At 44.7% G+C, this 21,261-nt stretch overlaps 1 protein-coding gene across 2 annotated transcripts in view; it reads right to left on the bottom strand.

The window, feature by feature from the left end:
- The window catches only part of prkag2a (protein kinase, AMP-activated, gamma 2 non-catalytic subunit a), a 73,739-nt gene that overhangs the window by 45,407 nt on the left and 7,071 nt on the right, over positions 1-21,261 (bottom strand). The window contains exons 1-3 of one of the 2 annotated variants that reach the window (XM_048265730.1): positions 16,790-16,856; positions 16,378-16,449; positions 10,607-10,892 (exon numbers count right to left, since the gene is read on the bottom strand). In XM_048265730.1, the coding sequence (XP_048121687.1) occupies positions 10,607-10,892; positions 16,378-16,431 (340 nt within the window). In that variant the 5' untranslated portion in view covers positions 16,432-16,449; positions 16,790-16,856. Of the gene's footprint in view, positions 1-10,606; positions 10,893-16,377; positions 16,450-16,789; positions 16,857-21,261 lie in introns of those variants that run through there. The other variant, XM_048265729.1, reaches the window with a different exon arrangement.

Here is a 21,261-nt window from a genome sequence, read left to right as displayed (position 1 = left end):
GACGTTGTGCCAGTGTAAATACTGTATCAAGGTCCATGGACAAGGTGTCTTTACGTGTAACACAGGCCTCCACAGAAAAGGAAGAATTATGTGGGAACCTCGGTCTGGGAAGATATTGTGAAGACTGGTTTCTAATTATTATTATGACTTTAATTATTAAAACACATATTGTTATCTACCACAACCAGAAGGACACAACAAGAAAGAAGTACTAGCTGACATCAGACAGGTTTAATTCAGGTGTGGGACAGAGAGGAGAGCCTGGAACCTTTCATTTATTACATAATTGATAATAATGACAGGGGACGGATCTAATCTGTTGAGCCGTTAATTGCACAAACATAGTGGAGATGTGTTTAGGCCTGGTGGTCATATTCATAGTTTGCATGGCTGTGCTGAGCCCGTTGTGCTGAGCCCGCTCTCTCACACACACACACACACATATATACACGCACTCATACACAGACACATATACTCTACTCCTCTCTCTTTCTCTCTCTCTGGGGGGTCTGACCTACGTGCCGCTTCGCAGTAGAGGTCCATAATCACTCAATGCCATCCAGATCCTCAGCTAAGAAAACAAACAAGCACGTCCTGAGGGACCAGACTGTCTGTGTGTGTGCGCGTGTGTGTGTGTGTGTGTGTGTGTGTGTGTGTGTGCATGTGTGTGTGCGTGCGTGTGTGTGAGTGTGGGGGTTTATGGGGACACACACTCATCTCCATTCTTGTACCCCAGCATCCCTGGGGTCTCATCTATCCGCATGTCTGTTGGTACCACAGGAGGGAAAGTAGCAAGCGACTGTGCAAGAGTGCATCGGAACCGGGTCAGAGGTGAACTGGATCTGGGCTCATTCTCTCTGGAGTAACAAACACCATTCCTATAATTAACTACGCTGTCTGACTGCTGGCGACATGGATGAGCTGGCCTCTGTTGCATAAGTCCCACTCACAGAAGTAAACACACACACACACACACACTCTCTCTCTCTCTCTCTCACACACACACACACACACAATCACACCACTTAAGACCAGTTGTAGACAGAGCAAAAGCTTTGCCCATGTTTCTTAAGCATATTGTGTAGACATATTAGACACACGAGTACTCTCTCTAACACAGAGAGTTCATATCATTCTCATGTAGCCTACATGCAGGTTATAGAACAAGGTACTCGCCACAGGGATACTACATGTACATACATTTCTTCTGGTATTTGGACAAATCTGCCAGTCTTTTTAAGTGAGTCCACTGGATATTGAAAATATCATCCGTGATGGTCCCACTGTATACTGACATGCCTTGTGTGATGACTGAGTTTTCGCAGTGTCCATTTCAAATGCAGGTAATGGAACTTGTGTTTATTTACGTAAGAAATTGAGTGGATGGTAAAATGAGGATGGTAAAAAATGAGCAGGTTGTCAAATGGACAGATTTCTTGGAGAGGAAGAGAGAGAGAGAGAGAGAGAGAGAGAGAGAATAAGAGAAAGAAGCAGAGTACAATGAGAGAAAGGCAGAAGGACTCACAATGACCCTCAGATCAGATGACAGCTGTGCACACATATGCACACGTATGGACGTATGGACATACTCAAAGTACGTCACCTAAGAATTACCAAGGCTCTGGAAAAGAGAGTGTGGTAAAAAGAAGAGGAGACAACCCTCCTTCCTCCACACTCGCATCCATCCGACACCAAAGATGGAGCTAACGATGGTGGCGGCACCCCCTTTTTAGGAGGGGGTCGTGGGACGGTCAGGCCGCTCCGATAAGGGCTAGCAGGGCACATGATGTCACCACGTCACACACACACACACACACACACACACACACACGCACGCGCATGGGTGGGCGGCGTCGGCCAGTCAGCTGCCTGCGGCCCGCTCGCTCAGAGGGGCCACGCGCCACACTGTTTATTTAGCCGCAGCCTGGCAACGGCAGCCACCGAGGAGCGGGGAGGGAGAAGGAATTAACATGCACCCGCACGGAAAGAGTGAGAGTGAGAGAGAGAGAGAGAAAGACAGAGAGAGAAAGAGAGAGAGGAGAAGAGTATACTGTATGTGTCTGTGTGTATGAGTGCGTGTATATGTGTGTGTGTGTGTGTGTGTGTGTGTGTGTGTGTGTGAGTGAGAGAGAGAGAGAGAGATAGAAAAAGAGAGAGAGTTTGTGTGTGTGATGATCAGATAGAGAGGGTCCGGGCACAGCTGGAGGGGGGAAGTAGGACCAGGCTGCCAAGTGCGGCCAGAGGGTAAAGGAACCAGTGTGTCCCGTGACAGAGGTGACATCACACACACACACACACACTAACTTACATAAACACACAGTAGGAGTGGCAAGACGAATTAGGCCATTCTGCTCATACTGTGTACAGGGTGCACCCATACAGGGTCATTGTGGCTGCAGCCAAGCAAAAATAAGATAGATGAGGCCTACTGCTGCTTCACTCTAAAGACAGTGAAGTATTAGTGCTCTGGGTGACAGATTCTGATTGGCAGTGGAGATTCCAGTATCCAGGGGATGACTAGGCCAGCAGCCAGTGATCCTGCATATTGTAATCAAGTATTACTGCAAAGTGGGTCCAGGATATCACAAATGATTGATGTATGTGTGAGCCAAAGACCAATCTCACACACACACACACACACACACACACACACACACACACACACACACACACAAAGCGTAGAGATCACCAGAAGACAGAGGGCAGGTGTTCTGTCTGTCCCACATCAGTAGAGCAGACACCCACCTGTCAGTCTGACGGTCATCCGCTTACCTGAGGACAGAACAGCCCACACACAGCAGACCCGAGCTCCCATCAGAACTAGGATGGGCTTTTAAATGAAATGCCACTAATCGAATTGTCTCCACACCTGGCTGTCATCCAAATGGTGATGGTGATAAATGCTAACTGAATTGCACTGTCACTTACCATCAGGAAGACAGGGGATTTCTATCTACAATTCATATAGCAAAATAAAATATCTGTCTCATCACAAGTGAGCGTAAACAGATTGTTGACTACATTGTAGTTTATATGCAATAGGCTAGAACACAAGACTCAATCTCTGACTCTGAGACAAATGACTGAACCTCACTGTGAATACTGTGGCTCTGTTGTGGTGTTGCACAGCTTTGCTTACTGCTTACCGGCTTCTGGCCAATATGTAGACATGTAGGCATGTCCCCAGGATACTGGAGGAGAGGTTTCTGTTTCACTTGAGGCGTCTCACTAACAACCCCACCAGGCCTCTGAGGTCTGAGAGAAGGCCATCTAGGGCTTACACTCCCAGCTCACCCCTGCAAGGAATTCAATCATGATTTTACAGCCATGTATTATGTATTATCCAGGGTGCTTTCCAGAGGAATTCGAAAGCAAATTGAACTTACATAATTGTTAAAATAATCCTAGTTGTTATTTTAATAAGGATTACAGCAAACTGGTAATGAGTCTAGTGAATAGAAACATGTCCTGTGTTTCCATCTAGTGGTGAAAAGCATTAACCATTAAAGGGGGAGAATGGGAAGCTCCTTCAATACCACAGACAGGTTCAGTTTATGAGATTATTATCAAGTCCTGTTGACAAGTTGCGATGACAGTTATGATCATAGAAAGCCTGGCTGAACCCAGACAAACCTGTTAGCAAATTTCTGTCGTCTGGAAAGGAGCCCTGTAGCGAAGGCAGAGAGCAGTGACCCCACCCGGTCTTGAACCCGGGTCTCCGGGGCACTAATCCTGCAGCTTGACCGCAACGGCAAAGAGCCAGGCCCGTTGGTATGGCAGTCAGAGCGCATACTCAACTGTAGTGACGGTACTCCGTCACACTGCCCTCCCCTTCGGGAAGCTTGCCCATGCACTTCACGTACACTGGCGTCCCTCGCGCAACCACCAGCCGTACTTCTCCCATCCCAGGGTGCCCCACACGTGCTTCACCCATCACACATACACTGTACAAAAAGTGTGTATTGTTTGGTCCTTGGTTAAAATATAATGTGCTGTTTTTTGCACAAAAGTGTCTGTGTTTATGTTTATGTTTACATTTATTAGCAAACACAACTTCCTGCGAAATCCCTGACTGCACTGTTGTTTATCAAAGTCTAATCGAATCATTTCAGACGTGTAGCAAATATATCTTTCTTGTAAACAAAGGTTTTAAATGCAGTTGTTTACTCAATTCCAAAGAAAATACACATTCCGGGGTTTTTGGTGATTCAGAAACGGATGCCAAAGGGCTGCTTTCCAGACCAACCTGCAGAGTAAACTCAAATTTGCTAACCATCTCGTCTAGGTTCACCCAGGCTAGATCACAGATCAAAGATAAATAGGAATAAGGAGTAGGAAAATACATGAAAAAAGATGAATCATTATTAAAAAGGAAGAATCAGAATGATTGTTTCATTTACTAATGTATTTGATCCTGATGAACTTATGAATCTCAACATGCAACATGGCAAGATGTCCTTCACATTTAACTGTGCGAGATGGCCTTTACCTTGAACTGTGCTGGTGCAACCCCATTGTTCCTATTTGCCTAAAAGGAACATCATTTGGCAGGTCAAACTTAATCATTTCACTTCAATACCTTGTTGTTAAATAGCCAATGTCTTTGTCTCACTGTCTGTCAGGATCATTACCTACACATCTGACAGATTGTCACACATGAAGAATATTTTTCATGCACTAGAAAACCAAAACGAGAGACAAATGCATCCTTGTGGCGATTTCCAAATACAGTACATGTAGTGCACAACAAACCACTAGATGGGGCTGTTGCTGCACACAAATGCACTTTTTCTCTATACCATCACTGCCTGGTACAGTACAGGGTGGAGGGGGCTGCTCATTCATCTCTTTCTGTGATAACCTCGGCCAGTTGGTCTGTGAGGCTGAGTGCATGGTTTCACATCACAGTTAGCACCAATAAGGGCACAGAAAAGCTGGACCCCAACAAGATAGGCCCTATCTTGGCGATCAGAGACAGATGGTCAGAGGCACACAGTTTATAGACACTAAAAGCGTGGCCAGTCCATATTCACTAATTTAATGCCGTGATTTTGTGATCCAAGCGCTGGGCACCAGGCACAAAAGGATTGTTCTTAATCAGTCAGGGGTGACTTGGGATGTAACATCCTTTAAACCAATGAGAATGACATCTGTCTTTCTCTTTAACAGCAAGCAGCGCAACTTCAAACAGCACATTGGTATTTTGATAGTCAGGGGCGCATAGGCAAAGTGAAACTAACTTCACAGTGGTCTCATCTAGGGGCAGCCGTGGCCTACTGGTTAGGGCTTCGGGCTAGTAACCGAAGAGTTGCCAGTTCGATCCCCGACCAGTAGGAAAAATGTGGGCGGGGGAAGCGGTTGAGCACTGCTCTCCCATGCCCACATATAGAGCAAGGCACCTAACCCCTCACTGCTCTCCCATGCCCACATATAGAGCAAGGCACCTAACCCCTCACTGCTCTCCCATGCCCACATATAGAGCAAGGCACCTAACCCCTCACTGCTCTCCCATGCCCACATATAGAGCAAGGCACCTAACCACTCACTGCTCTCCCATGCCCACATATAGAGCAAGGCACCTAACCCCTCACTGCTCTCCCATGCCCACATATAGAGCAAGGCACCTAACCCCTCACTGCTCTCCCATGCCCACATATAGAGCAAGGCACCTAACCCCTCACTGCTCTCCCATGCCCACATATAGAGCAAGGCACCTAACCCCTCACTGCTCTCCCATGCCCACATATAGAGCAAGGCACCTAACCCCTCACTGCTCCCCGAGTGCCACTGTAGCAGGCAGCTCACTGCTCCGGGTTAGTGTGTGCTTCACCTCACTGTGTGTTCACTGTGTGTATGTGTTTCACTAATTCACGGATTGGGATAAATGCAGAGACCAAATTTCCCTCACGGGATCAAAAGAGTATAATTATACTTACTTATACATAGCCTTCTCATAAGAACTGTTTATCTAAGTTAAGATAATATCTTAGTAAAGTTATCTGCGGAGAGGAGAAAAATATGGAGGAATATTAGTGGAAGCCGTGGTTTAACACTAGTCTTTCGTGCTGTTCTTTATGATGATCATTAGCGGGTTGAAAACACTTTGACATTCTCACCAAAACACTTTAAATTCTCACCAAAGTCACCACTTGGTCATTTTCAACACTTAGCTGTAGAATGCAGCTTAGTCAGCCAGTGAGAGCATCCGCATCATCTTCTTCAGTGACCCGTACAAGCCACAGCTCCCATCGGAGCGTGTTAAACTGAGTGTCAAGCTACAGTAGCCACAAGACTGACCTAGAGAGATATTTGTTTAAGTCATCAGTCATGGAACTGGGACTAGTTGTGCTTCCGATTTATGACCATTGACATACTTTAACAGACAACAACAAACGGCTGACAAATGAACAAACTAAATACCTACACACAATTGACAAAAAAAACCATGCAGTTGTGACAAAAAGACAACTAAGCTATTCATGAGAGGTAGTGAATAGGCAGTGAACAGGACAGGTGGTGTTGACAGGGAGGCAGGGGGTAGGGGCAGTGACGGGGGGAGGCTTTGGTTCTGTTTGGGGAGAGGCTGGACGTTAACTCTGCTGCAGCGAATCCATCAAAACAAAATTCCAGCCGATCCAAGCGACTTATCGGACTTCCAGGGACTATACACATTGCTCAAAGGATGTGGTGTTTTTCCACGTGTTTGTCTGTGTAACAGACAGCTTGTGAGTCGGTGTGTGTTTTTTATGACCAGACATTAAACACCTTCCAAACAACACAGGCATGCACTCTTGTCGAATAAACACAATTAAGTATGGGTAGCATTGTCCAGTAATCTGGTCAGGAGATTTAGTCCAGATCTAGTTCATCAGGTGAGAAGGCTACTACAGTCCATAGATGACAAACAGCCTCTGACTGCTGGTAAACAAGCAGGGTGAGTCACTGTCTGTTCAATATATGCAGAGCAAACCCATTGCTGTGGTCCTTGACAGTAAATCACTAGCAATTTCTGCAATGGAGTCAACACTGATATACTCACAGATATGTTAGAGTGTAGTTACATAAGTGTGTGTGTGTGTGTGTGTGTCTGTGTGTGTGTGTGTGTGTGTGTGTGTGTTTTTAAAGTGTGTACTAAGGTCTGTGTTTCTTCTCTGTGTTAGGGGAGCTATTGGCCCACACATCCTCCCACACAGTTTGCAACAAACCAGGCTGGGAAAACTCGCCATTTTCCTGCAATTGATATTCTGCTATATTGCATTTGCTGCTATTTAAACTACCTACCCAGCGACTATTACAGACAACATTGATCACAGACTCCTGTTTGATATGATGGATACCTCACTGTAATTAGAAGCAGAGAAGGGTGTTTTATGCCTTACAGGCAACAGAGTGATTGATTTATGAAATAAAGACATTTATAGGCTTAGAGTACAAACACCCGAGCAAGAGTCCACGTCTTAATTTCACATCAGCGGAGCCCAATTACTCAGCGGAATCTAGACTACTGCAGTCGACTCGCACAGCGCCCAGCTGAGGCTGAGCTTATTACCACATTCCGTTTAATTGCATGTCTCCTCTAGTAAAATAACTATCTTGCCTTTCACTACCGACAGTCTCTAATCAGCCCATTATGGCCTTCCCTGCTGTAGGTGTGCCTCCTAGACAAAACACAGACAGTCGGAGGAGCACCAACTGTTTGTTTACAGCGTTTCCATGGTGAAGGACAAGGCTACTGCTGAGAGGCCAAGGCCCACTGTTGCCTGTTTGTTTGTTATTGCGTGTGTGTGTGTGTGTTTGTTTGTGTCTGTTTCTTTGTTTGTGTTTCAAAGAGGTAGCCTCCCACAGCTACACTTAATTCCATCTCTGGCCCAAAGCTAGAATAAAAGTTTTTTCCCTCTTTGGAGTCACAAGGAAGTTATAAGCCGCCACATAACATTGGGGTCATGACTCTGGTTCAGTGAATGAGAATTAAGCTGCCAGCGTTGCGCAACAACACAAAAGACACATGCAACAAGCAAAAGAGTCCATGACATGTGGGCTTTCTGAAGATGCAAAAGGAGAGACAGAGAAAAAGTGAGAGAGAGAGAGAGAGAGAGAGAGAGATTCAGCCAGCATATGTCATTTTTTTAATCTCCCATCCTTTTAAAAATCCATCTACTTTCGCCTCCATGTCTCTCATAATTGTGATGGCCTTGCATATTAGGTCAGCTATCCGCCTGCACTGAATGTGCAGTCAGAGTCTGTTAGCGAGGACGCTAACGCCTACACAACCTCTTAGCTCACAGCCAACAACACTATCAGCTGCGTCACCAAGTCCACCAGTACATTATGCTAATGCAACCTCAACTGCAGACTGACTCTTGCTCAGCAGTGCTGTTATTTAGAAATAACAGACCTTCAAGCACCTCCATTGGCCAATCAGAACAGAGTATTCCACAGAGAAGTGTAATAATGCACAGTAGTTTTGACTAAAGTTTTTAGTCAGGGAGTTCAGTATAGAATTGGGATAGTTTATCAAGCATCTTGACTCCAATAGCTGATAATTAACTGTTGAACTATTAGAAGTTTATATGAGCATTGACCCCACAGAAGGACTACAGGGATAACAAAAACAGGGGCTTCGAAATTCATGGAACTAAGAATATCTGATTTAATTTAATGTGTGTGTGTTTGTTTGGTGGCTCTGTGCTTTTAAAATAACTTACATTTTCCAAATACAAATCAATTAAAATCCCAGGATGTTTTCATAAAAGAAAAAAATGCCCTCTAGATTTTATTTAATTGCGTCCAAAAAACATAGTAAAACATGCTTATTCCTATACCTAATTAGTATAGACTTCTCTTTCTTCTCCAGTGAAGATGACTAATGCAAGTCAATACAAAAAGACATGAGCCAGGACCACTCTTGGCCACCATACTTTAATCCAAAAGAATCAATGATCTCCTAATCAGCTGCCTCCTGCTCCACAGCAGACAGGCTATTTTACTTGAGATTCACCTACGTCTTCAGCCTTGAGGCATCATGGAATGAACTACAAACTGGAACAGAAATAGTCAAACTGGAACAGAAACAAGCACACTACAAACTGGAATTGAAACATAGACAGTGAAACTGAGGCAGAAATCTACCTCCTCCTACTACTACTACTACTACTACTACTACATTGGCTAGAGGTGGTTAAGTATGGAGTTGCCCAAATTAAGCAATAGTCATTTTAATGGAGGATAATAAAACATAATCTTAATTCGGCCTCATTTGATCATTGTAGGGTCATCATGACTAATGACCATCAGAGGCACTGCAGTCAGACCTCTCAGTTATTCGCACCACTCAGCCATGGAGCCATTAGAGGCTCTACACAATTATAGCCTAACCCTGGCATAGTAATGACATCAAATATCACAACAACAATAACAATACATTAACGCTCAAAGCCACTGGAGGTCCAGATGATGGTAGGTCTACTGCATCGCAGCTTACGAGATCATAATGGCTCCACAGTGTCTGAAGTAAACAAACATCATCGTCTTGAAACCATGTTGTATACATTAGCAGGTAAGTTAACAGGTACAGCCCATGTGGATGGCAGAAAAGCTGGCCAGGGACAGGGATGTCTATGCCTGGTCTCCTGACAGTTATTTCTTCGTAGTTTCTTCGTACTGATAGAGCAGTACGAAGAAAGATATCCTCTTTCAGCATTGATGTCCCCCTGACAGCAATCAGAGCTGAGGGAATAACCTGACCTGACATAATCTAACAACAAAAGTGAGATCTGATCACTAGTTCTAAAGAAGAGCTTCTTGAGAGTGCTCCTGATTCCTACCTGTTGGTGCTCTAGAGAAGAGCTTGATATCCGGTACAGCTTGTAACGTTGAGCTGAGAATGCTCTTGCTTCAAACCTTTCCATGCTCTAGAGCAGTGGTTCTTAAACCTTTTGTCTGGCGACCCACCAAAAACCATGGGCCAAGACTCGCTACCTCTTTCCAACTGGCAAAAACAAGTTGCACTTTGGAAAATGTTGCGATATGGGCATCGGTGGCAGAGGCAGAAAATGGCTTCTCTCATAGTTAGGCTGTCAACACCAAAGGCATTAATGCATGGCAGCCTTTCACAATCTGATTTTTTATTTTCCAATGTATAACTGGCGTTTCTGTGACAAAAGAAGGCTCTGTCAAAGAGCAGCCACTTTCGGAGGAACATTATTGAAACACTGTGAATTGTAAGCCTACATCTAGGACTACTGAATATGCCAAATGCAAATCATTTCGCAACACCTCCCATATTTTTGCCAACCCCAGTTTAAGAACCACTGAGCTACAGCATGTAAGATAGAGTTGATAACGCTATGCTCTAGCCTGTTAAGGAGTACGGTCACAAATATGTGATTAGAATGTTCGCAATCCGAGAGGTCTGTAAAATGAGAGATTTTCCCCATAGACAGTATAAAAAACACTGAAACTATAGATTGTTTGCGTAAAATTCTAGAAGGAACCAGGAAAATAATTCACTCATCAACAGACTAGAGAAGATCCTGTTTTCAGATACAGCATGTAACATTGAGTTTTCAGCATGTAAGATAGGGTTGAGAACGCTCCTGGCTCCTACCTTTCCGTGCTCTAGAGAAGAGCTTGATGCTGACGGGGGAGGGGGAGGTGGAGGTGGAGCTGGAGTCCCTGGAGGAGGTGCGGAAGATGCCCGTGAAGCTGAGGCGGTGTGGGGACTTGGGTGGGGAGTCCTGGTGCGCGGGGTAGGGGAAGATGGTTTTTGGGGAGCCCTGGCTGTTGCGGGAGCTGTTCCTCACTGGGGCCGACAGAGGGCTGGAGGGCCGGCTAAAGGGGCTCCGTGCGAAAAAGCCTCTGGTGGGGCTCGCCGACTGGCAACCTGCATCCCCCTGTCAAAGACACACGCAGACACACACACACAAACAAACACATGCATGCAATCACACACCACATGCATGCGTTTACAGATGCATGTATGCACGCACGCACGCGCACACACACACACCAATTAGAATTTTCCAACACTGAAACAAAGCAACCTCTCAGCACATGGGCATGAGTCATGACACAAGAGAACATTTCTTAATCAAGCCCAGTTACCAGATCAAAGACTCTAGATCAGGGGTGGGCAAACTGCGGCCCGGCCCGCCAAGCACTTTCTTCCGGCCCGCCGAGCATTTAATTTGGTTATCAGGCTGCTCGCTATTTTTTTCCTGCGATAGAGACAACGTGGTTAGCTTTACTGCAAACTGCTTTTCACTCTCCTTAGAGAAAGTTTACAATGTCAATGCAAAAACATCATGTTAAATAGGCCTAGAGAGGATAGGCCTACTCTTAGTTATGTCCTTTGCAGCAGATCTAACATGAACGTTATGAGAAGGCATCTGCAGTCATAAGAGGGAGAGAGAGAGCAGCAGGTTCCAGCTGGGTTGTCATTGTTGATAATAATTATTGATATCTCCTTCTTATAAGAAACTTTTAAAAGGAAATCATGAAGGAAACAGTAGTTCCCACTACTGACCACTTAAAAACTGTGAGAGGGCACAGGTAGGCTACAGCACTAGCCATAGCGGAGCAGGCAGAAGATCATTGAGAAAATATAGCTGCAAGCAGCAATGAGGGGGCCAAGCAGGCAGTTCAGCAGTCCAGAAGTCCAGATTTGCCATGCAACTCAATGCCGTGGCATCAGGCATATAGCATTAAGCAGTCACAACAAGTTCCATGTCAAACAACCCAAGATTGGCTGAGTTACAAGGTCAAGTTTCACATCAAAACATAACTGATTTTGTGTGGCTGAACCAGGGCTGAGTGTTGCCGCCCCCTCACCCAGCCAACCCACCGCCCATGTCCCCCTGCCCGTCCCACCCGCCCCACCCTTGCACGCCGCGCATTAGAATTAACTGGATGGAACTCGCTGTCAACAGTTTCACATCAAAAATAAAAGATCGATTGAGATATGATCATGCTTGCTGTGATTTCAATGCCCCAATAGAGGTCAAAGGTCACCAAATTATTTGTGCATCATCAGGATGAACCAGACGGTTCTATGGGCTGCCATTGACCTCCATTGCAGAATAATACAGCAACTACAGGCCAAAATACATTTTTTGCCAATTCCAGAGCCCCCCTAGAGGTCAAAGGTCACCAAATTTCTTGAGCGTCCTCCTGGTGGGTCCTGAGGACCATGTACTACGTTTGGTTTTGATACATGAAAGCGTTGCTGAGATATGAGCTCACTTCCTGTTTGGCGGCTTCGCCGCAAATTTCGATTGGCTGTTACAGGCGAACGCTTCTGTCAATCGTTCCAGAAAATTAAACACTGATAAGGCAAGGTCTGAGGATGGTCTGAGCCAATTTTGGTGAAAATCAGATACAATTTGTGACCAGTGAAAACTTTTTCGTGTTTTTGATTAAATTCAATATGGCGGCCGAATCAATTATGTTGACATCACAAGTTGGCCTGGGTCAGCCTAAGGACATCCAAAAGTACTACCAGACACCACTAGTATGTTTTAATTCCAAACACATCAACAGCTACAGGCCAAAATGCATTTTCGCTAATTACAGCGCCCCCTAGAGGTCAAAGGTCACCAGATTTTTTTGAGTGATCTACAGATGGGGATATAAGTCCATGTACTAAGTTTGGTTATGACAGATGAAAGGGTTGCTGAGATATGAGCTCACTTCCTGTTTGGCGGCTTCACAAGATATTTCGATTGGTTGTTACGGGCGAACGGTTTTAGTTCCGAAGACAAAAATCGATAACTTTTGTGCGGATTGGTCTGAAGATCATATGTGTTAAGTTTCGTTAAAATCGAACAAACTATGTGAGGCGTGAAACTTTAGTTTCACTTTCGATAAAATCCAATATGGCGGAAAATCCATCATGGCGGAAAATGACATCATAGGGTGCGTTGAACTCGGCTTGGTCCAAGGATTACAACGATACCACATTTTTGACAATCGGCCATACGGGTCAAAAGTTACGTGCGTGAACGCACATCCAACTTTGGCCTGTTGGTGGCGCTAGAGTGCTTGAGTTGCCATCATGAAACTTGGTGACATTAATCATGGTACTGTCCCTAATAAGTGTGCCAAATTTCACAACTTTTTACCAGACGGTTCTATGGGCTGCCATTGACTTCCATGGCGGAAGAAAGTATAATAATAAGAAATCATAGAATCACAATGGGTGCCTTCGCAGCTTCGCTGCTTGGCCCCCAATGAGAAATAAACGTGAATTAAAGTGACTGTCTTAAAGCGACAGTGCACAATTTATACATTTGTTAAACAGCATCAAATTAGCAGTATGTTTTAAGCAATTAATATTTTAAAACAAATACTTGTCATAAATTATAGGCTATACAAAAATATTTTTTTATGTGTGTGTCGGGGGGGGGTGTTGTTGTGCAGCCCGCCGGCCAATTTTCAAAACCCAATGTGGCCCTTGAGCCAAAAAGTTCACCCACCCCTGCTCTAGATCCAGGGTCTGACCCCCACTGAACCCCACAGAGAGAGACAGCATCACTCCCCTCTCTTAACAGCACAACTTCATCTGCATACACTTCGACATTACACAACAGCCTCCCACACATTCCCTCTCCACATGACCTTCACTCACAAACTAACCAACTAGTTCATTTTCATCTCCTTCACTGGTGCAGCTATTAATGAAGTCTTAATGTAATGTTTTGCAGGTGAAAGCGCTACTGTTCCGAGTTCATTATAAGTTATAATGGGAATATTATCTGACACCTGCTATTATTATGGCAGCTAGTGAGGCAGATTAGAGTCCAGCCAACGTGTTGCACGGCAGCCAGAACAAACATGTCTGGACCATCGGACCTGAGCGGTGGTTGGACAAGGCCGGCCAAAGTTTCTTCTTCTCGGCGACCTGGGAGGAATTTGGCTCTGTGTAAACAGCCCAAGCAGGACGGGTGCGGAGTGTTTGCACAACCAAAGCCGCCCACCAATCGGCCCGGTTTGTATTGACCAAAGCCGGGGGAGGCGGTCAGTGGGTCATAAACACAAGCTCCTGGCCTGCCGAAAACATTCTGCTGTCCACCCTCAAACACACATGCACACAAACACACGCACACAAACACACGCACGCAAAAACATGCACGCACACACGCACGCACGCACGCACGCACACACACACACTGTGGCAGGAGGGAGGGAGAGAGAGGCCAAATAAATATTAAGGCGTGACTGTATGCAAATACCGTCTACTGCTGCAGTCTACTGATATGAATGCACAGCAGAGACACAGCTGCAGGAAACGATCTGCTCTGATCTGAGCCCATGGCAGCCTGTCCTCACATGAACATGATCTCGCTCGGTTCAAAAGTATGCAAAGTCGCCATCAGGAAATGTTTTCATGCACTACCTCAGGAGAGAGCCTTGTGTGGACTTGCATAACAGTGGGAGTGAGCCGTCTTAATCTTTGGCATTGGCAAAGATGTCAGGTAGTTGCATGAGCTGTGTGGGTTTTGTTGGTTTGTGATTTTCAGGGTGGGGTTTTGGTGTTGATGTTTACCTACGTGCTGCTTTTGTTTGGGCGTAGTGGGTGGAAAAGCCTGGCCCCATACCTCTGGATGTGAGCATGCGGGACATGCTGACATGCTGTGTTTAAACAACATTGTTTTCTTGTTTTGGCTCAACGCCAGATTTGAAGCTGTTTCCATGGAGAAAATTGAAACACACTAATAATGTCAGGTGCACCCTGTCTATCAGTATACACTAACAATCTCTCTCTCTCTCCCTCCCTGTCTCTCTCTTTCTATCTGCCTCTCTGTCTCTCTCTGTTGTTTACAGAAAAAAACACTCACTCCACTTGCTCACAGAACCAACACACACACACACACACACACAGACACAACATCTGAGGGACCACAGGAAAACATACACACAGGCACACCACCCAGATGAAGAAATTCACATTACGCAAACACACACACACACACACACACACACACACACACACACACACACACACACACACACACACACACACACACACACACAGGCACACCACCCAGATGAAGAAATTCACATTACGCAAACATACAGATACACATACACACACACAGGATTTGTTTACAGGATGGAAAACCTCACAGTCCTGGCACCTCTACAATATTTTTTACAAATATATATCTTTGTAAACACATCTTTGGAGATTAAGACACCGCTTACTTCTAAGACAGGAAACAAAGACAAATACCATCCTCTCTGCGAGCTATCGGCCAATTTATCTGGCTATTTACGACCTTGACTTCCAGTCCCTGTGACGATGATTGATCGCCGGCCCTGTACTTTTTAACTCGGCTCTCTGAAACTGGCCGTCCTTGGTGGCTCAAGGTGAGGAATGAGAAAGTCGGCCAAAACAGCACAAGACTCGTCCCGACACTATTCCGGTGCTGCAGAGAAATGGCGACCATGCATTTGGCAGAGGCTCTGTCTATGCACTCCTCACAGATAATTGACCTGAAGAATTGAAGATGCACACTGTGTGAATTGAAGCCACACATGGCAAATCACATGATCCCCAAACTCAACAGACCTGCCAACCAGGCTGCTGCACAGAAGCGTCTCGGCAGCCAATTAAGGCTCTAATAGAGGCGGCAGCAGGAAGGCACTGTCACTGAGCACTTGCAAGAACTGGTTGCTAGGCAGCCAGCCAGATCATGACCCAGCAAGATCCAGTAGAAGAGGCGCGCGAGACACTTGCTCTGAATGTCAGATAATGAATCAGTATGACATGGAAACAGTGCCATGGGTTGAGGGATAAAAGGAAAGCTCCCTGCTGTGTGTGAGTGTGTGTGTGTGTGTGTGTGTGTGTGTTACATTGTCCTTGTCTATGAGAAAGGTGCCACTTAGCACCAAAGGAAAAGATTAATGAACTTTGATCAATTCATGTTTCACATGAAAGTGACATTGGTGCGTCAGTGCTGTCACACAAGAGTTGACCTTTCTATTCTCTCTCTCTCTCACACACACACACACACACACACACACACACACACACACACACACAAACACGCACGACCTGCGGCAGCAAATTGATTGACAGGTCAGAAATCAAGCTGGCAGGTTTGAGAGCTCAGATGATGTCATCCCAGTGGCTTTGACTTTCTCTAAATCATCAGTTTCAATGAGGAGAGTGGATACATTTGTCGGAATTTTGGTGATTATTAATCAAGCAGATCATCATTTCGAAATCACTGAATGAAAAATAAAACATATCTTTTGATGGTAGAAAATAGCAGGATATAGCAAACATGCTAAGTTGAAGTTTAAGGCATTACTGTACACATCAGATAGTGTTTCACTGCTTTGTTAATGATATGCTGTGAGTTGCTGGAATGGTACCTTGCGTATTGCGTCCTTCCCCGACTGCTCGGCATCCCCCTCCAGGAAGGGCATAGCAAATGAGCTCAGGTCCTACACAACAACAGCACCAAGGAAGAGAAGATAGGTCAAGATTTGCAAATTGATAGTGTAGAGTATGTCACTGAGAAGAAAAATGTACCTGAATGTTACAAAGCCAAAAGAAGCACAAGGAAATTTACAATAGGATGATATCCATTACCGAGAACATACTGTAGGTTATGGTTCTCGATTAAAACTAAACCCAAAAATTCCATACTTCTCTACTTCAACAAGACACTTTAACTATTTAATTACTGAGGAAAAACAAACCTCTAAACTCTAACAGAATCACAGCCACTTGACATTCACTCTCACTTCAAAGCATTAATCTTAGTCAGTCCAGCTAACCTACCTGATTAAATAAAGGTTAATGAAGTAAGACCCTGAAGACATTTGTGCTCGCTGTGTCTGTTTAGTTGGAATCTTCCGAGATCAACAAGAAATCAGAACAGAAACTGCGGTGTCAGAGGCCATGCTTGCAAGAAGGCCATGCTTCAACGGAACACACACACACACAACTCTGAAGCAGAATCCCCACTGGTGAATACTTCCTCTTTTTTGCCTTTTTGTTTTCCTTTTTTTGACACACACACACACACACACACACACACACACACACACACACACACACACACACACACACACACACACACACACACATTCTTTCTATCAGACATGTGGCAGAGGAGGCTGGATATACCAAGGCATGGCTAAAGTACTGTAAACCGGTTTTCATGTGAAACACAAACCTGACACACAGCTGGGTGACACAACCACATTTATTTTAGTTCAGAGAAAGCAACACACTATTGCGTGAACCTAATCAGATGCCACCTATCTCACGGCTGCTACCATGACGATCATGAGAAACATGGGGACTACGCACTCCCACCAGACTGCACTTTATTTTGCAAAGCAGACAAAAAAGACAGAGATTGAGTGCTCAAGATGCCCTACGGATAAAACCATCGCCCTTCAGGGGACGGGTGGAGGAGGCGGAAGAGAGGAGAAGGAACAGAGGAAGGGAGGAAGAGAGGAGAAGAAGATGAAAAACAGGAAGTAGGATTCTTTAAAGTGGACATGAATGAAGACTGTTAAAAAAAATACACACATGCAAACAGAGAACATAAGAGGTCAAATGCTTAAGGAACAAACTGATTCTAGAACAGCAATAGATCAACAATCTCAACCTTTATAGGTCACTCAGAAACTCCTGAGCAAGTGAGAAAAAAAAACATCATTGCTCAGCACAACTTCCAAATAAGAAAACCTTGAACCCAGTACTTGGCACTACACATCTCACATATTTCATGTGTTTATCTTTCATTGCAGTCCTGGCATTAGAAACATTATTTTTTTTGCGTGTGAAGGTGAGCAGTTTTCAAGATACACTTACACACTCTGCATTCCTGGCGTCTCCCTCCATGGTGCCAGTCGAAAGTTAGCGAGCTGGCTGGAGCGCTAAGGACTCGGAGGGCTGGAATTAGTCCCCCGCCGCGTGCCGGCCAGCTTAGCCTCATTAGCATGCCGAGGCCTCCAAAGGTGACTCAGCACGGTGCGCCAGCATCACCTCCTACTCTGGGAAATGGGCCACAGAGCTCTGGTTTATAGCACTGGCCACTTGGTTTTTTTGTGCCTTTTTCCCTTGCCTTTTTTGTTCACAGTTCACTGTATTGTAAGAAACAATACAGTCTTTCTTACAACACAGTATTGTAAGAAAGACTTTACGAGTGATGAAAGCAACAAGTTACGGTATTAGTATAATCTTGAGGCTTGTTAAACGATTTCACGTTTTTTGTTTTTTTTGCTTTTGGCGAAATACTGTAGAGGAGAACTCCACAAATGCCACCTTCCACCTTGTTACACATAATTAATTGGTCCCATCAGGGTCTGGCAGCCTTTAAAAGTGCAATGCAAAGGCAAGATCTATTCCAAGCAGATAGAACATTATACTCAAAAAAAAAAAAAATCATGCCCATTAATCTTGTCTGCAGGGCCAGATACTTGCTGCCTGACATCCTGAGATGAAATGCCCAGATCTGTGGTGGGTTTGAGCGGTACGTTCTGGTGCACGACTGCCATGGCTGGTTGTCATGAGTGATGTGTCCAGTGAGAGGTGATGGAGGGGTCAGGGCCAGAGGTCAGATGACGAACCCCATTATGCTGAAAACACTCCGCTGAAGACTGTCACGACTGATGACACCACAAATCACACACACAGGCACACACACACACACACAAACATACATTTTGTGTGCAGCTATCTCACAGCCCAACTCTAGCAGTACTGAGTGGTTACATGCCTCAATCCAGGCCATACATCTTCTTTCTGCCAAATCCCTAAACCTTTTCCCTGTTTTATGTTTTATCTCAAGTCAGTCAGTATCTCCATGGAGACCAAATGCCATGAGCGTAAATGGGTTTCAGTGAAGGAATCCCATAATAATCACACCTGGGAGAGGGACTACTGACAAATGAGACCCTGAGAGGAAAGCAATACAAGCAAACAGGTACAGAAGCATGCAAAGAGATGCCTGAACAGAGATCTATGTGAAAAATTGCCGGATTTCTCCTTTAAGTGAGGAAAAGATGAGCTGAAGGCATAAAGATCAGACAAAGAGTGATCTCAGATAACTTTTACCTAGGTCTAAGATCTTAACTAGCTTAGGGCAATGGCCTCTTCCCAATCCTTGTTAGGAACGGTGAGGTAATGTAAATCTCAAAGCTTTACAATTAGTCTGAACATTGTTCCAACAATCAGCAGCCATAGGCCCAAGAAGGCTAAGTATCCTGTTTTCCTTCTGACTGACAGGCTTGGTATTAAGTAGATATGTTTAAATTCATTTATAAATGTAATGTACATTGTAACATAAAAGCCTTAGTTGTACTGCACCTGTACTATACATTTGATTATATTGAAATCAATATAAGCTATGTATCTAATTATAAATACAAATAATACTCTCAGGGATCTGTAACATCAAATCTGACTGCCTAAACACCATCTTCTCTATGTAATAAATATTGACCAGAAATTCTAATGGGCAAAACTGCCATCCCATCCCATGCCAGCACAACAGGAGCAGTTCCTACTCAACCACAATAATGGTCATTGATAAGGCAACTAATATGTAACCACTGACGTCCTACCACTCTAAATGGAAAGCTACATCTAACATGTGAATCCACCACAAGATTACATCAGGACACCAACTCAATGAAAAGTGACTGTAAGTCACTGAGTAGATGTGTAAATGTCTGAGTAAAAACAGTCCAGCCCAACAGTCCCTCAAGGTAATCTGACATGTTTTCTCCGTTTGAGAAGAGACAACAACAGTGTTTTGCCATGAAGACAGGCGGGCTCACCACAGTCTGTCCAGCAGCCTTGAGAGACAGCAAAAACCGGCTCCATGCATATGACAGGATCACTTCCCCCACGTAGCAGAAGGTGGCTATTAGAGTCTGCAGAGGTGCTGCCTTGAATGCCTCTGCACTAGAGTACAGCCCATAGTGGGAGATGGGTAAGGCAAGATTGAGAGAGAGAGAGAAAGAGAGAGAAAGAGAGAGAGAGAGAGAGAGAGAGAGAGAGAGAGGAGTTCCCAAAGTAGGTGAGGCACAATAACAGCACAGCACCTCCTCCTCCTCATATTCATCCTGAAGACAGGATGGAGGTCAGTGGGCTGCCCATGTGTGTGTGTGTGTGTGTGTGTGTGTGTGTGTGTGTGTGTGTGTGAGTGAGAGAGAGCGAGAGAGAGAGCTAATGTTGTGTACACTAGTGACAAGGCCAACACACATTAAGTCCAAACAATGTGAGATGAAATTGATAAAGGGAATAAAAACATAGAGACCACATATGCCCTAAAACAAAAACAAATACCATGCACCACTTAGGCAGCACCATTATTTTGGCATACTTCTCCATGCATCTTGTAATCCTTCAAAGGAGTTAAAGCAACACCAAAGCACTTTTCCTCTCTCGCACACACATTATTTGATTTTCCAGCACCGGCTTTACAAATAGCAGTGTCTACAGACAAGGTAGAGTATGTTGCATGATTTTATGAAAGTATGATGTATTGCGACCTTAGAAGCAAGTCAAATTTGTAGTTTCTTATGTCTCATTCCATCGAACTACAGATCCGCTACCCGATCTGGCAAACTTGAATAGGGCGGTTATAGCCGATAGAGGGTCGCATAGCGAATGCAGAAGTGCCGTTCACCCTGTTACGAGTTGATGAACCACTGAAACGATTTTGGAAACATTATTTTAAGGTACAAAAAACTCTTTAGTGTTGCTTTAAGACATAACTGACTATCAGTGACATGGTGGGGTGGGGTGGTGGAATGGGGGTCAGGGGGAATCTCTGTTCTAAGTGCTGACTCATGGTCCACTGAACTGGGCTCTGGCCAATGGGACTCATAGCCTTGCCTCAGGGTCAAATGTCAACAAGACGAGTATCCTTCAGCATCAACACTGAGGGGGTGGCGACAAAAATAGTCGAGAGTCGTGACAACGAGATGTTTGTGCAACTCTTAGAACCTCAACCTCTCAATTTAAATGAGGACCATTCAACAACCAATCAGGTCCGCATGTTTGTGTTTGGAGGCGGGAGTTTAAAAAAAGGCTGACCAAGATGGCGGAGACTACCTGAGCTGTAACACGAAAATTTGTATGTGATTAAAATGTTTCTACATGAACATTGACACTTGTATCAACACGAATTGCGGTTTATATGACTGTATGCTTCATTAATCTGTGGTAGCCTATTACAAATTGTCATACCTTTACTTTGGTAATAATTTGGAGGTAATAGTTTCATTAAA

The sequence above is a fragment of the Alosa alosa genome, chromosome 16, assembly GCF_017589495.1.
Source record: "Alosa alosa isolate M-15738 ecotype Scorff River chromosome 16, AALO_Geno_1.1, whole genome shotgun sequence".
Taxonomy (NCBI): domain Eukaryota; kingdom Metazoa; phylum Chordata; class Actinopteri; order Clupeiformes; family Clupeidae; genus Alosa; species Alosa alosa.
This window is presented reverse-complemented; position numbering and strand designations above follow the sequence as displayed.